The sequence below is a fragment of the Hemiscyllium ocellatum genome, chromosome 3 (assembly GCF_020745735.1).
Source record: "Hemiscyllium ocellatum isolate sHemOce1 chromosome 3, sHemOce1.pat.X.cur, whole genome shotgun sequence".
Classification (NCBI taxonomy): Eukaryota; Metazoa; Chordata; class Chondrichthyes; order Orectolobiformes; family Hemiscylliidae; genus Hemiscyllium; species Hemiscyllium ocellatum.
Genome location: NC_083403.1, coordinates 7324421 through 7341932, shown reverse-complemented (window position 1 = coordinate 7341932; position 17512 = coordinate 7324421). Strand labels below are relative to the sequence as shown.

General features: G+C 51.7%; 1 protein-coding gene across 6 annotated transcripts in view; it reads right to left on the bottom strand.

The window, feature by feature from the left end:
* Positions 1 to 12905: 12905 nt before the first annotated feature.
* The window catches only part of tjap1 (tight junction associated protein 1 (peripheral)), a 138048-nt gene continuing 133441 nt past the window's right edge, over positions 12906 to 17512 (bottom strand). For all 6 annotated transcript variants that reach the window (XM_060848134.1, XM_060848153.1, XM_060848181.1 and 3 more), the window contains one exon: positions 12906 to 15379. In XM_060848134.1, the coding sequence (XP_060704117.1) occupies positions 14054 to 15379 (1326 nt within the window). In that variant the 3' untranslated portion in view covers positions 12906 to 14053. The remainder of the gene's footprint in view (positions 15380 to 17512) is intronic.

Here is a 17512-nt window from a genome sequence, read left to right as displayed (position 1 = left end):
GAGGGAGTGGATCTCTGGGTGTTTGTTGGGGGGGTGAGGGAGTGGGTCTCTAGGTATTTGTTGGGGGAGGGGAGGGAGTGGGTCTCTGGATAATTGTTTGTAGGAGAGAGTGTGGGTCTCTGGGTATTTGTTGGGGGGAGGGAGTGGACTTCTGGGTATTTGTTGGGCAGGGAGGGAGAGGGTCTCTGCGTATTTGTTGGGGGTAGGGAATGAGTCCCTGGCTATCTGTTGGGGGGGAGGGAGTGGGTCCCTGGGTATTTGTTGGGGGGAGAAAGTGGGTCTCTGTGTATTTGTTGGGGGGGAGGAAGTGGTCATTGGGTATTTGTTGGGCGGGGTGAGTGGGTCTCAGGGTATTTATTGGGGTGAGGGAGTGGGCCTCTAGGTAATTGTTGGGGAGGGGGGTGTGGGTCTCAGGGTGTTTGTTCGGGGGGGAGGGAGTTGGTCTCTGGGTATTTGTTGGGGGGGAGGGAGTGGGTCCCTGGGTATTTGTTGGGGGTGAGGGAGGGAGTGGGTCTCTGGGGTTTTTTTGGGGGGTGTGGGTCTCTGGGCATTTGTTGGGGGGAGGGAGGGAGTGGGTCTCTGGGTTTTTTTTGGAGGTGAGGGAGGGAGTGGGTCTCTGGGTTTTTTTGGGGGGGGAGTGAGTGGGTCTCTGGGTATTTGTTGGAGGTGAGGGAGGGAGTGGGTCTCTGGGTATTTGTTGGGGGGAGGGAGGGTGTGGAGCCCTGAGTATTTGTTGTGGGGGGGTTGGGGGGTGTGGGAGCTGTATGGGGGATGTCCCAGGTGAGTGATGAAGCATTCACGGTTGGCTATCCTGACTGAACTTTAACCATGACACGACTGCGATTGATCATGTCAACGGGCACTCCTGGCAGAGGTCAGCCTGGACTCTGGGCAGGAGTGGCAAGGCAGCTGTGACACAGCCTTGGTCTCTGAGGGCATCAGTGCCATCAGAGCAGGATACCTTCAGGAACAGAAGACCTTGCAGAAGTCCTGAAGGTGTGCTCGCGATCCCAATTTGAACAGATGATGAACTCGTGTAATTTCGTTTTTTTCTTTCTTGTCCCACATGATGGTCCTGGAAAGTGGCTCAAAACACTTCACTGATTCTTCCGGAATATACGTGACCATTAAACCATTCATTCACTATTATCATTTTACATTAATTTAACCCAATCCCACAGTCGGATTTCTCTCAGGAACATTGCTGCTGAGAGGAATACCTGCATCCGAAGAGGGCAATGATATTTATTCAGTAGCTTTGCTGGGATTTTGTAGCTGTCATTGGAAGGCATCTGCCAGTGTTTTACTCAGCCAGCTTCGAGACTACTTCGGAGAAGCTGTGGTTTAAAAAAATGAATTTATCAAGGAATACAGCCTGAAGTACAAAGGGTCAATAGACCGATGAGGGAAGGGGCCATATTGGACCTGGAATTGTGGTATGAGCCAGACCAGGTGGTATAAGTTGCCGTGGAAGGTTTCTTTGGGAATAGTGACTGCAATTCTGTAAGTTTTAGAATACTTTTAGACAAAGATGAGAGTGGTCCTAAGGGAAGAGTACTAAACTGGACCAAAGCCAATTATATCAAAATTAGGCAGGAGCTGGGAAATGTGGATTGGACACAGCCAATTGAAGGGAAGTCCACATTTGAGATGTGGAGCTTTCAAAGATAGGTTAAAGAAAGCGCAGGATAGGCATGTCTTGTTGAAAGCAAAGGATAGGAAAGGCACGATTCATGAACCGTGGATGACAGGAGAAATTGTACGACTAGCCAAGAGGAAAAGGGAAGCGTACATAAGGTCCAGGCAGCTAAGAACAGAACCGTGCCTGGAGGAATATCAGGAGAGTAGGACCAGTCTTAAATGAGGAATCAAGCAGCTAAAAGGGGTCATGAACTAGCTTTAGTGAGCAGAATTAAGGAGAATCCCAAAACATCTTATTCTTATATAAGAAGCAAGAGAGTAACTAGAGAAAGGATTGATAATGAAGGAAGGCTGTGTCTCGAACCTGAGAGAACAGGTGAGATTCTGAATCATTACTTTGCATCGGTGTTCACTGAGGAGAGGAAAATGATGAATCTTGAGATTAGAGATAGAAGTTTGATTACTCTGGATCACACTGACGTAAGTAGGGAAGATGTATTGGTTGGGTTGGGGGTTATTAAGGTGGACAAATCCCCAGGACCGGATGGGATCTATCCCAGATTGCTGAGGGAGGTGAGAGAGAAAATAGTTGGGGCCCTGACAGATATCTTTATGGCATCCTTAAACACAGGTGAGGTGCCGGAGGACTAGAGGGTTGTTCATGTTGTCCCCCTGTACAAGAAGGGTAGTGGGGATATTCTGGGTAACTACAGACCAGTGAACCTGATGTCAGTGGTGGGAAAGTTGCTGGAGAAGGTACTGAGGGATAGGATCTATTTATATTTTAAAAAGAATGGGCTTATCAGTAATAGGCAACATGATTTTGTGCGGGGGAGATTGTGCCTTACCAACTTAATAGAGTTCTTTGAGGAAGTGACCAAGTTGATAGATGAAGGAAGGGATATTGATGAACTTTAGTAAGGCATTTGATAATGTTCCCCATGGTAAACTAATGGAGAAGGTGAAGTCACATGGTGTGCAGGGTGTTCTAGCTAGGTGGATAAAGAACTGGTTGAGCAACAGGAGACAGAGAGTAGTAGTTGAAGGAGTTTCGCGAAATGGAGAAAGGTGACCAGTGGTGTTCCACAGGAATCCGTGCTGGGGCCACTGTTGTTTGTAATATACATAAATGATCTAGAAGAGGGCACTGTTGGTATGATCAGTAAGTTTGCAGGTGACACAAAGATTGGTGGAGTAGCAGAAAGCATAAGGGACTGTCAGATATAGACTGAGGATATAGATAGACTGGAGAGTTGGGCGGAAAAGTGGCAGATGGAGTTCCATCCGGGCAAATGTGAGGTGATGCATTTCAGCAAGTCTAATTCTAGAGTGAATTATATAATGAATGGAAGAGCCTTGGGAAAAGTCGATGAGCAGAGAGATCTGGGAGTGCAGGTCCATTGTACCCTGAAGGTTGCTGTACAGGTGGATAGAGTGGTCAAGGCATATGGTATGCTTGCCTTCATTGGACAGGGTGTTGAGTATAAGAGCTGGCAAATCATGTTAAAGTTGCACATGACGCTGGTTCGGCCGCGTTTAGAATACTGTGTACAGTTCTGGTCGCCACATTACCAAAATGATGTGGACGCTTTGGAGAGGGTGCAGAGAGGATGTTGTCTGGTATGGAAGGTGCTAGCTATGAAGAGAGGTTGGGTAGGTTAGGTTTTTGCAAGGTTGGTGAAGGTTTCTACCTCAGGTTGAGGTTTAGGGTGTAGGTTTGCTCACTGAGCTGTAGGTTTGATATCCAGATGTTTCATTACCTGGCTAGGTAACATCATCAGTGGCGACCTCCAAGTGAAGCGAAGCTGTTATCTCCTGCTTTCTATTTATATGTTTGTCCTGGATGGGGTTCCTGTGGTTTGTGGTGATGTCACTTCCTGTTTGTTTTCTGGGGGGTTGATAGATGGCATCTAGATCTCTGTGTTTGTTTATGGCGTTGTGGTTGGAGTGCCAGGCCTCTAGGAATTCTCTGGCATGTCTTTGCTTAGCCTGTCCCAGGATAGATGTGTTGTCCCAGTCAAAATGGTGGGTTTTTTTCATCCGTGTGGAGGGCTACGAGGGAGAGAGGGTCGTGTCTTCTTGTAGCTAGCTGGTGTTCGTTTAACCTGCTGACTAACTTTCTTCCTGTTTGTCCCACGTAGTGTTTGTGGCAGTCCTTGCATGGAATTTTGTAGACAGCATTGGTTTTGTCCATGGGTTGTACTGGGACAACACATCTATCCTGGGACAGGCTAAGCAAAGACATGCCAGAGAATTCCTAGAGGCCTGGCACTCCAACCACAACGCCATAAACAAACACAGAGATCTAGACACCATTTATCAACCCCCCAGAAAACAAACAGGAAATGACATCACCACAAACCCCAGGAACCCCATCCAGGACAAACATATAAATAGAAAGCAGGAGACAACAGCTTCACTTCACTTGGAGGTCGCCACTGATGATGTTACCTAGCCAGGTAATGAAACATCTGGATATCAAACCTACAGCTCAGTGAGCAAACCATACCCCAGGTTCGGTTTATTTTCACTAGAAAAACGGAGATTGAGAGGGGACCTGATTGAGGTTTACAAAATCATGAAGGGTATAGACAGGGTGGATAGAGACAAGCTTTTTCCCAGGGTGAAGGATTCAATCACGAGAGGTCACGCTTTCAAGGTGAGAGGTGGAAAATTTAAGGGGGATACACACGGCAAGTACTTCACACAGAGGGTGGTGGGCGTTTGGAACACATTACCAGCAGAGGTGGTAGAGGCAGGCATGGTAGATTCATTTAAGATGTGTCTGGACAGATGCATGAGGAGGTGGGGAAGCAGAGAGTTACAGATGCTTAGGAATTGGGCGACAGGTTTAAACAGTAGATTTGGATCGGCTCAGGCTTAGAGGGCCGAAAGGCCTGTTCCTGGACTGGAAACTTTCTTTATTCTTTGAAACAGGAGATTCAAAAAGGTGAGAAATCACAGAAGGCATTCCTTCAGTTGTGAGTCACTACTGAATCTTCTGGAGAGCTGTTACCCAGTGACTGTAACCAGGGCTCATTTCAAATTGTTGCTGCCTTTAGGACAGTGATCAGAAGCGGTCAGCCATTTTAATATTTCACCCTTTCAGACTGTACACACAACAATTAAAGTCAAACTCTGAAGCAAGTAGAGCTGCAAATAAAATAAAAATGGTGAGATGCAGCCAAGATTTAACTTTAAAATACTTTATTTTGTTTAAAATATACATCCGTTCAGTCTTACAAATCGAGAAAATAAAATCAGTAAAAGTTTAACAGTCTTATACAGAGAGATGAATCACTATGAAATTCTGCAACTCAGATTGTCCTTAAACGATGGCTGAGAAATGTTTCGGAAGCACTACAATTGTTCATTGCATTCTCCATATAACTGAGAATGGTAGGTATGGAGATAACTGGGAATCTGAACACTTGGTGAGTATTTCCAGGAATACTGAAAGCCAACTTCGGTCAGCTGAACTCCAGAAAACCACCTCCAAGGAGGATGCTGGAGGTTCAAACAGAGCATCTCTTCCCCCTCAAGTACAGATACAATCTGAGATATAGCAACACTATTCTGAAGTTCATGAACCATTACACATCAAAACAATTTGGAGAGAACCATTCTCCATCAACAAGAAGGAAATGAGTCTTCTAACTTTCTGAGGGCAGTATGGATGCACTACACGGTAGGTAGGATTTGAGATACAACGTATTTGCATCAAGTAATCACTTGGTCAATTTCATTTTAAAGCTTCGTTAATTGTGCATGGAAAAGCTGCAGAGATCTTGAAAGGACTGTTTCTGCTTCTCAGATAGCTAAACACAGTGTCACAGCACAAACACACAGCCTGATCAGCGACAAGCAAAAACTGCAGCATGAGTCTGTCTCACTCCAAGCCCCTGCACACAGCTGCCTCGGCTGTTTGAGCAATATTTCATCTCAGAGCCATCAAGTCTAACAGCTCCGTGCAAAGTTTTCCCTCCACTACAAATGATGGTCAGGGATAAACCAGCCCACAATCTGGATCAAATACAAACTTTGTCCACACAGTTTAATCTCAGGCTAAAACTAAAAATACACATCAGTTAAATTATGGAACAGAATGCAAAACTACTAAGCAAGACTATGAAGAAGCATTAAAACCAAACATCTTGCCTGTAACTTAAACATGAGATTTGTGATGACGGCAAATTAACACTGAAACTCAACACTTTTACATGTTAAAATGTTTTATGAGTTGTCCCACAATTACAACACAGCAAAAGCTACACTATAACAAATACAGTGCCAAATGTGGAGTCATGGCTTTTCAGAAAAGCCCAACCTGTTTCAAGGATTTTCTTGTGGGAAATGAGTGAATTCGCTGTATACTGTCTGGTTATCAAGCTATTCTGATTAACTTTACAATTCTCATGCTGTTTCCTGATAATCCAGCTGGTGAATTGCATTTCAGTCACTGGGTTAAATGACAGCAGATACCTGGCAATTATTCACCATTCTGAAACTGTCTCCCATGTCTGAAAGATGCCTGCCATTTCCAGCCAGCTGAACGTTTTCACATTGGGACAGCTCATAAGTGGAAACTTGTCACACGACAGACAGAGGAGGCATTCACAGCATGCTGCGACAGTGCACAGAAAGGACACATCTCAGAGTAAATCTGAAGCTTCAAACATGGTCCAGTTGAACAATTCATCACTGACCCCCTGTATCACTGACCCCACTGTGTCACTGACCTCCCTGTGTCACTGACCCCCCCTGTGTCACTGACCCCCCCGTGTCACTGACCCCCTGTGTCACTGACCCCCCCTGTGTCACTGACCCCCCCCTGTGTCACTGACCCCACTGTGTCACTGACCCCCCCGTGTCACTGACCCCCCCGTGTCACTGACCCCCCTGTGTCACTGACCCCCCTGTGTCACTGGGACCAGATGAGTCACATGTGAGCCAATGTGCAATTACTTCAAAATGTCCTGAAAAGGACACGTGAACAAATGCAGACAACACTGAACAGATGGTAGTCATGGATCTAGGTATTCAGTTATGTCCTGTGTTCCACTCAGGGCAGTCAAAGCTGGGACAGATCAGGGGCAGTAAGAGTCAGTAAAGGATTTCACAAACACTGGGGAACAGAAGTTCAGCTGGACCCAGAAAACCAGTCACAGCGACAGCAGGAGTTCCTCCACTCTCCACCCAGGAAGACACTGCTGCCCATTAGAAGCTGAGAAAATGATTGTGCTTTTAACACAAGCAAACAGAGAGAGACAGGTATCTGACACATCTACCCACTGGTGACAAAACTCCCCAGCTTGGCGCCTTCAAACCTGCTGCTGAGAAGACCCAGCCAAAGGTGGCAGGCAGTAACTATAGTTTTGATAATAAACTGCACACAAACTGAAGGAATTGCAGATGCTGCAAATCAGAAACAAAAACAGAACTTGCTGGAAAAGCTCAGCGGGTCCGACAGCATCCAGATTTCCCTGCACAGATAATGCCAGACCTGCTGAGCTTTTCCAGCAATTTGTGGCAAAATAAACTGCCTTGCTTCGAGGCAGCATGGCTGCTGTTTGACAGGCCTCAGATGGAGCTGTGAACGAGCACTTTCCAAAACAAGTCCCCAAGACTCTGGTCAGACAGGGATCACGGAACAGACAGCAGTCCCCAAGCCCACTGAGGTGAGTGAGCTGACTGCTCTCAGATAATCCCATCCAAAGTAGAGCTTGGTGAACGTAGAGGTGCCTGTTTACTGGACCTTGGGCCTTGATTAGTGCCAGGTTTACAGACAGAGAGCTTGGGAACATGGCAAACCCGAGGGAATGGTTAGAGTAGGTGCTGCTGAAGCAAGCAGCCAGGGAAACTGAGACAGGGAGCTTCTCTGGGCAGAAAGAACCAAGGACTGATTAAAGTTCAGGGATTAAGATTGAAATGTACACAAACTGTGCTATGAAAATATTTTACTGTACTCATTAGCATGTTACATACCTGCCTATATTTCCTAAATAAACTGAAATTCACATTAATTTCGGAATTGCCTCTCATTAGTGTCGATTCACTGAGAATTTCTAAACAGTGGTGCATTGGTGACCCTCCTGGACCTGAGCGCACTATCGCCTTGTTCAGATTCAATATGACCGTGTACCTTGAGACAGCTCTCCCTGCTTCCTGTTGTGATCTCTGAGCTGGGTTCAGTCAGCTGGGGAATTTTGCAGGGCAGAAGAGGCCATTCAGCCTATTTTGTCTATGCTAGCTCTTTATAAACAAGGTCCACGCTTCAATCAGTCGACACAGAATACCAACAAAACCAACACTGCACATGAACAGGAATCAACATGGATCAGAAAAGTTCCCAAATTCTCCAAGTGAACATGTTGGCAATGATAAAGCTGCTGACAGCTGGAGAACACAGCCAACTCTTGCCTTCGAATGTCACAGCTACCGGCTCCTCAAGTTCAAATATATGATGGGAGGACACTGAGCTTTTCAGGAAAACACTGAACTCAAGACAGAGTGACCCGTAAGGATCTGCAGGAACATTTGCCAAGAGATTCCGAATCAATATTTCAGGTTGGTACTGACCTTTCACCACAAACCCAAAGGAATTCCAACATTTGTTGTTTTCCAGTTCAGTTTGTACCTTCGTTATTACTATGTTAATCAAATCTGAAACTTTATATACATTTACAAATTCTGGATTAGTGGTGCTGGAAGAGCACAGCAGTTCAGGCAGCATCCAAAGTGCTGGATGGAAAGGCTTTTGCCCGAAACGTCGATTTCGCTGCTTGTTGGATGCTGCCTGAACTGCTGTGCTCTTCCAGCACCACTAATCCAGCATCTGGTTTCCAGCATCTGCAGTCATTGTTTTCAAACCTTGATGCTCACTTTGATTCACACTCTCCGACAGGAAAATGTCACAACGCATCAAAGGAACAAACAGAAGCTGAAAATAACAATACAACCGACCAAGGCAAATTAAATCACCACATGGAAGGGGAAGTATCCCTGGTCCTTACAGGCAGTCGCTTCACAGAGTTAATGGGGAAATGCCTTTGGAAAAACACCAGATCATCTTAACAAGCACCTCAAAACAAACTCCCAATGGAATAAGGCAGTTACTTGTGGGTTTCCATGGGAGGGGGTCACTAATCCCGGAGTGGGAATCCCGGGGAGGGAGTCATTAATCCCGGAGTGGGAACCCCGGGGAGGGAGTCACTAATCCCGGAGTGGGAACCCCGGGGAGGGAGTCACTAATCTCGGAGTAGGAACCCCATGGAGGGAGTCACTAATCCCGGAGTGGGAACCCCATGGAGGGAGTCATTAATCCCGGAGTGGGAACCCCGGGGAGGGAGTCACTAATCCTGGAGTGGGAACACCGGGGAGGGAGTCACTAATCCCGGAGTGGGAATCCCGGGGAGGGAGTCACTAATCCCGGAGTGGGAATCCCGGGGAGGGAGTCACTAATCCCGGCGAACACTGGCCACCAACCCTCAGGATGCAGCTGCTCCCTCCTTCCAACATGAGACTGCCCCAGTGTGAATGCTGTGAGCTGAAGTGGTCAGGGGGGGTAAGACTGCCCACATGTCTGCAGCGGTCACCCTCACATTTATTAAACTCAAACAAATGAATGGTTTCCAGTGTCAGGTGCTGATTACAGAGAAGGCATCAATAAAAGAAACTGGAGAATCTCCCAAACAGCCTGACTTTAAGAAGGTATTCAATAACCCTTCAGGTTAACCTTAGGAGCTATTATCTATGAACAAACATAGCTTTCCTTCATCAGGCATTTCATCGTCACAACGACCAACCGGGATTTATACAGAGGAAAATAAAAACACAATGGTACCTCTAACTATCTGAGAACAGACAGGAAACCAATGAAAAGTCATCACAATGGGACTGACGGCCAAACATGGACAACTGAGAGACAGCTATCAGTCAGCACGGGCAATCTGTCACTCACAAAACAATTCAACTCTTCACAACCCACAAGGGAGAGGGAAACATTCCCCTGCACTGCATGACAACCAGACAGGCAGACACAGAGAGATACCAACACTCCCACAGACACAGACACCGACACTCCCACAGACACAGACACCAACACTCCCACAGACACACACACACCCCAACACTCCCGCAGACCCAGAGAGATACCAACACTCCCACAGACACAGAGAGACACAACATTCCCGCAGATCCAGAGAGACACCAACACTCCCGCAGACACAGAGAGACATTGACACTCTCACAGACCCAGAGAGATACCGACACTCCCGCAGACACACACACACCCCGACACTCCCGCAGACCCAGAGAGACACCGAAACTCTCGCAGACACAGAGAGACACCGACACTCCCACAGACACAGAGAGACACTGACACTCCCACAGACACAGAGAGACACTGACACTCCCGCAGGCACAGAGAGACACCGACACTCCCGCAGACATAGAGAGACACCAACACTCCCACAGAGAGACACAACACTCCCGCAGACCCAGAGAGACACCGACACTCCCACAGACACAGAGGGACACCAACACTCTCACAGACACAGACACCAACACTCCCACGACACACACACACACCCCAACACTCCCGCAGACCCAGAGAGACACAACATTCCCGCAGATCCAGAGAGACACCGACACTCCCACAGACACAGAGAGACACAACATTCCCGCAGATCCAGAGAGACACCGACACTCCCACAGACACAGAGAGACACAACATTCCCGCAGATCCAGAGAGACACCGACACTCCCGCAGACACAGACAGACACCGACACTCCCACACACACGCACCCCAACACACCGACACTCCCACACACACAGACACACACACCCTGACACACACACACTCACTCACACACACACACACTGACACTCCCACAGACACAGAGAGACACCGACACTCCCGCAGACACAGAGAGACACCGACATTCCCGCAGACACAGAGAGACACCGACACTCCCACAGAGAGACACAACACTCCCGCAGACACAGAGAGACACCGACACTCCCGCAGACACAGAGAGACACCGACATTCCCGCAGACACAGAGAGAGACACCGACACTCCCACAGACAGAGAGAGACACCAACACTCCCACAGAGAGACACAACACTCCCGCAGACCCAGAGAGACACCGACACTCCCGCAGACACAGAGGGACACCAACACTCCCACAGAGAGACACAACACTCCCGCAGACCCAGAGAGACACCGACACTCCCGCAGACACAGAGGGACACCAACACTCCCACAGAGAGACACCGACACTCCCGCAGACACAGAGAGACACCAACACTCCCACAGAGAGACACCGACACTCCCGCAGACACAGAGAGACACCGACACTCCCACAGAGACACCGACACTCCCGCAGACACAGAGGGACACCAACACTCCCACAGAGAGACACCGACACTCCCGCAGACACAGAGAGACACCAACACTCCCACAGAGAGACACCGACACTCCCGCAGACACAGAGGGACACCAACACTCCCACAGAGAGACACAACACTCCCGCAGACACAGAGAGACACCAACACTCCCACAGAGAGACACCGACACTCCCGCAGACACAGAGAGACACCGACACTCCCACACCGACACTCCCACACACACAGACACACTCTCACACACACACTGACACTCCCACAGACACACACACCCCGACACTCCCGCAGACACAGAGAGACACCGACACTCCCGCAGACACAGAGAGACACCGACACTCCCGCAGACATAGAGAGACACCGACACTCCCGCAGACACATGGAAACACCAACACTCCCATAGAGAGACACCGACACTCCCACAGACACAGAGAGACACCGACACTCCCGCAGACACAGAGAGACACCGACACTCCCGCAGACACAGAGAGACACCGACACTCCCGCAGACATAGAGAGATACCGACACTCCCGCAGACATAGAGAGATACCGACACTCCCGCAGACACATGGAAACACCAACACTCCCATAGAGAGACACCGACACTCCCACAGACACAGAGAGACACAACATTCCCGCAGACACAGAGAGACACCGACACTCCCACAGACACAGAGAGAGACACCGACATTCCCGCAGACACAGAGAGACACAACATTCCCACAGACACAGAGAGACACCAACACTCCCGCAGACACAGAGAGACACCGACACTCCCACAGACACAGAGAGACACTGACATTCCCGCAGACACGCACCCCAACACACCCACACACCGACACTCCCACCCTGACACACTCACTCACACACACACACACACACACACACACACGCACACACACTGACACTCCCACAGACACACACACCCCGACACTCACTCACTCTCTCACACACACACACCCCGACACTCCCACACTCACACCCCGACACTCCCACACTCACACTGACACTCCCACACACACACACCGACACTCCCACACACACACACCGACACTCCCACACACACCGACACTCCCACACACACACCCCGACACTCACTCACTCTCTCACACACACACACCCCGACACTCCCACACTCACACCCCGACACTCCCACACTCACACTGACACTCCCACACACACACACCGACACTCCCACACACACACACCGACACTCCCACACACACCGACACTCCCACACACACACCCCGACACTCACTCACTCTCTCACACACACACACCCCGACACTCCCACACTCACACCCCGACACTCCCACACTCACACTGACACTCCCACACACACACACCGACACTCCCACACACACACACCGACACTCCCACACACACACACCGACACTCCCACACACACACACCGACACTCCCACAGACACACACACCCCGACACTCCCGCAGACACAGAGAGACACCAACACTCCCACAGACACACACACCCCGACACTCACTCACTCTCACACACACACACCCCGACACTCCCACACTCACACCCCGACACTCCCACACTCACACACCGACACTCCCACACACACACACCGACACTCCCACACACACACCCCGACACTCACTCACTCACTCTCTCACACACACACACCCCGACACTCCCACACTCACACCCCGACACTCCCACACTCACACTGACACTCCCACACTCACACTGACACTCCCACACACACACCCCGACACTCCCACACTCACACCCCGACACTCCCACAGACACACACACCCCGACACTCCCACACTCACACCCCGACACTCCCACACTCACACTGACACTCCCACACTCACACTGACACTCCCACACTCACACCCCGACACTCCCACACTCACACTGACACTCCCACACTCACACTGACACTCCCACACTCACACACCGACACTCCCACACACACACACCGACACTCCCACACACACACCCCGACACTCACTCACTCACTCTCTCACACACACACACCCCGACACTCCCACACTCACACCCCGACACTCCCACACTCACACTGACACTCCCACACACACACACCGACACTCCCACACACACACCCCGACACTCCCACACTCACACTGACACTCCCACACTCACACTGACACTCCCACACACACACACCGACACTCCCACACTCACACCCCGACACTCCCACACTCACACCCCGACACTCCCACACTCACACCCCGACACTCCCACACTCACACTGACACTCCCACACTCACACTGACACTCCCACACACACACACCGACACTCCCACACACACACACCGACACTCCCACACACACACACCGACACTCCCACACACACACACCGACACTCCCACACACACATACACACCCTGACACTCCCACACACCCTGACACTCCCACACACACAGACACACACCCCGACACTCCCACACACCCCGGCACACCTACACACACACACACACACCCTGACACTCCCACACAGACACACCCTGACACTCCCACACACACAGACACACCCCCTGACACTCCCACACACACACACTGACACTCCCACACACACACACCAACACACCCCCCGACACTCCCACACACCCCGGCACACCTACACACACACCCTGACACTCCCACACAGACAGACACACCCTGACACTCCCACACACACAGACACACACCCTGACACTCCCACACACACAAACACCACGTGCTGGTAATTCAACTACCATCGTTTGACAGGAGTTCTGCTCAAAAATTTGGATTTCTTTTGGTTATGATTTAATTAATTACAATATGGTTTCCTTAGAAAACACTGAAATATTGTCTTTGAGTCCGGGTCCAGCTGAAAAGCAGTAGCTGATTTCTATATTTTTGTCCATCTTTATGAAAATGTCTCAGGAATACTTGGTGAATTTCCGCTGAACAGTTTGGAACTGTTAGACAGCTGAACACTGCAGCAGCTGGCAGCTGCATCGAGGTTGTCGGTGTTAATCTGAATGTATTTAATCGAGCAGAGTGCCCTGCTCCTGGGCCCTTGTTAAACTGTCCTTACGCAACAAGTGATGGACACCCATCCTTTTGGGGCTCCTCTGTTGCCGCCCTGCTGATGCCATCGATGGTTGATTCCCGATCTCTTCCAGTTCATCCAGCACAGTGGCCTGGCTGCCATGAAGTAATCTCTCTCTCTCTTCCAGGGAGCCACTTGCAGGGACAGGATCCCCATACTCGAGCTGCTTGTGGAAGGGACTGGCTTGGAGGCTCATTTGATTGCTACCTTCAGGTTGCAGTAGTTTTTCCTGTTCCTCAGGAGAGAATTCACTGCCATAATCCAGGAGGTTCCCTTTGTGCACTCTGGAATCTGTGCTGTCTGTATCTAGGCTGGAATCACGACTTATTGTGCAGCTGTAGCTGTGGCTGGATTCCTCTCCGTCAGAATGAGCCCGGTGTCTCTCTGACAGGTTCATCTTGCTGGCCAGGTTATTCTGAAACTCCTGGATCATCTCACTGCTCAGAGAGGTTCGGTAGGCAATCAGTCTTTCAGGAGAAGGGGCAACTTTATCCACAAACATCCTCTGCCAATTTACAAGGAGATCCTCTTCGGAACTTGTCGAGCTGGTAAATGAACTTGAAATTTGAGGTGGGCTATTGAAAGGACTGGACTGGGCAGATCTAAGCTCACTTTCTGGTCCTCTGGATGGGCCTGAACTTGGACCGTGATACTGCCCACTATCTATCTGCCCTGCCCTCCTCCTATCACCCAATGGGCTACTCGCTGGATTTCTCCAACGTTCTAGCCTCTCCTCCCCTCCCTGGACCAGCCTGAGTGAGATGGCCTGTCTGGTAGCATACGTGCAGTTTGCTAAGGGACTATCCTTTGGTATTTTCACCTTATCATCAGAAGAGAATTCAATGACAGCTTTACGTCCAGGGAAAAGATTCTGAGGTGGAGTGGGATATGGGTCAAGTCTCTCAAAGGTGGCAGTTCTAGCTGGTGCCCTGTCAGTGTTAATCGGCCGCTTGCACACGCCGTTTGGAGGCTTCTCTCCTGCCGTTTCCAGCTGATCCCCCCCTTTCCCTGAAGTCTTCACACCATTAGCCTCACAGCTCATGTCCACATGAACAAAGACATCTTCTGCCAGCGGCTCACTGCTGCTGCTGGATTTGGCAGAGTTGAGAACCAGTGGCTCCGGTTTCTCCAAAACCCGGGCAATGACCGAAGCAGGCACCACGTCAGACGAGCCAAGAGCTGAGTTTGGCTCCTGCCCTGATTCCACGTGTTCGGTCGACTCCAGATGCTTGCTGACCATCTCCTGCAGGACGAAGGGAAGCTGCAAAGGAAACAGATCCACTCTCTCAGGGAGGGGGAGACAGCACCACGTACTTCCCACAGACAGGAAGCAGATAACAAAAGCACAAACATAGCAACACCGACTGGGGTGACACTATGTAATACACTGTGCACTTTAGCCCTCAGATATAGAGTCATTTTGCTGATTCAAAACTAAACAATTTGTCTCTTTTTAATGAGTTTCCATATCTAATAAACTGAGACCGAAACATTCTCAGCTGGAACCCATTACGGTGAATCCTGACAGGATTCAGTAACACTCCATGGGAAAAGATTGACAGATAAGGCTGACAGATGACACCCAAAGGGAACACAATGGGAGTGTGCTGCTGGGGGACACATTCATTTCACACTCTCTAATGTCAGTGTTCAAATACACACTGCTCTTCCACACACACTGCTCCACTGAGCAGGAGGTCACGGATGGGGGGAGGGTAACACCGTGCTGTACGGGGTGGGGAGGGGGGGGTGTAACACCGTGCTGTACGGGGTGGGGGGGGTAACACCGTGCTGTAAGGGGTGGGGAGGGGGGGGGTGTAACACCGTGCTGTACCGGGGGGTGGGTGGATAACACCGTGTTGTACCGGGGGGAGGGGGAGGGTAACACCGTGCTGTACCGGGGTGGGGGGGGTAACACCGTGCTGTACCGGGGATGGGGGGGGGAACACCGTGTTGTACCGGGGGTGGGGGGGGTAACACCGTGCTGTACCGGGGGTGGGGGGGGGGGGGGTAACACTGTGCTGTACCGGGGGGGGTGGGGTTTAACATCGTGCCGTACCGGGGGTGGGAGGGGAGGGTAACACCGTGCCGTACCGGGGGGTGGGGGGGGGGGTAACACCGTGCTGTACTGGGGGTGGGGGTAACACCGTGCTGTACCGGGGGGGTGGGGGGGTAACACCGTGCTGTACCGGGGGTGGGGGGGAGGGTAACACTGTGCTGTACCGGGGGCGTGGGGGGGTAACACCGTGGCGTACCGGGGATGGGGGGGGGGGGTAACACCGTGCCGTACCGGGGGTGGGGGGGGGAGGGTAACACCGTGCTGTACCGGGGGTGGGGGGGGAGGGTAACACCGTGCCGTACTGGGGAGTGGGGGGGTAACACCGTGCCGTACCGGGGGTGGGGGGGGGGGGGGGGGAGGGTAACACCGTGCCGTACTGGGGAGTGGGGGGGTAACACCGTGCCGTACCGGGGGTGGGGGGGCGAGGGTAACACCGTGCCGTACCGGGGGGTGGGGGGGGGGGGGTAACACCGTGCCGTACCGGGGGGTGGGGGGTGGGGTAACACCGTGCTGTACCGGGGGTGGGGGGGAGGGTAACACTGTGCTGTACCGGGGGCGTGGGGGGGTAACACCGTGGCGTACCGGGGATGGGGGGGGGGGTTAACACCGTGCTGTACCGGGCGTGGGGGGGAGGGTAACACCGTGCCGTACTGGGGGTGGGGGTAACACTGTGCTGCACCAGGGGGAGGGGGAGGGTAACACCGTGCTGTACCGGGGGTGGGGGTAACACTGTGCTGTACCAGGGGGAGGGGGAGGGTAACACCGTGCCGTACTGGGGGTGGGGGTAACACTGTGCTGCACCAGGGGGAGGGGGAGGGTAACACCGTGCTGTACCGGGGGTGGGGGTAACACTGTGCTGTACCAGGGGGAGGGGGAGGGTAACACCGTGCTGTACCGGGGGTGGGGGTAACACTGTGCTGTACCAGGGGGAGGGGGAGGGTAACGCCGTGCTGTACTGGGGGTGGGGGTAACACCGTGCTGTACCGGGGGGGTGGGGGGGTAACACCGTGCTGTACCGGGGGTGGGGGGGGGGGTAACACCGTGCCGTACCGGGGGGGTGGGGGGGGGGGGTAACACCGTGCTGTACCGGGGGTGGGGGGGAGGGTAACACTGTGCTGTACCGGGGGCGTGGGGGGGTAACACCGTGGCGTACCGGGGGTGGGGGGGCGAGGGTAACACCGTGCCGTACCGGGGGGTGGGGGGGGGGGTAACACCGTGCCGTACCGGGGATGGGGGGGGGGGTTAACACCGTGCCGTACCGGGGATGGGGGGGGGGGGGAGGGTAACACCGTGCCGTACTGGGGGTGGGGGTAACACTGTGCTGCACCAGGGGGA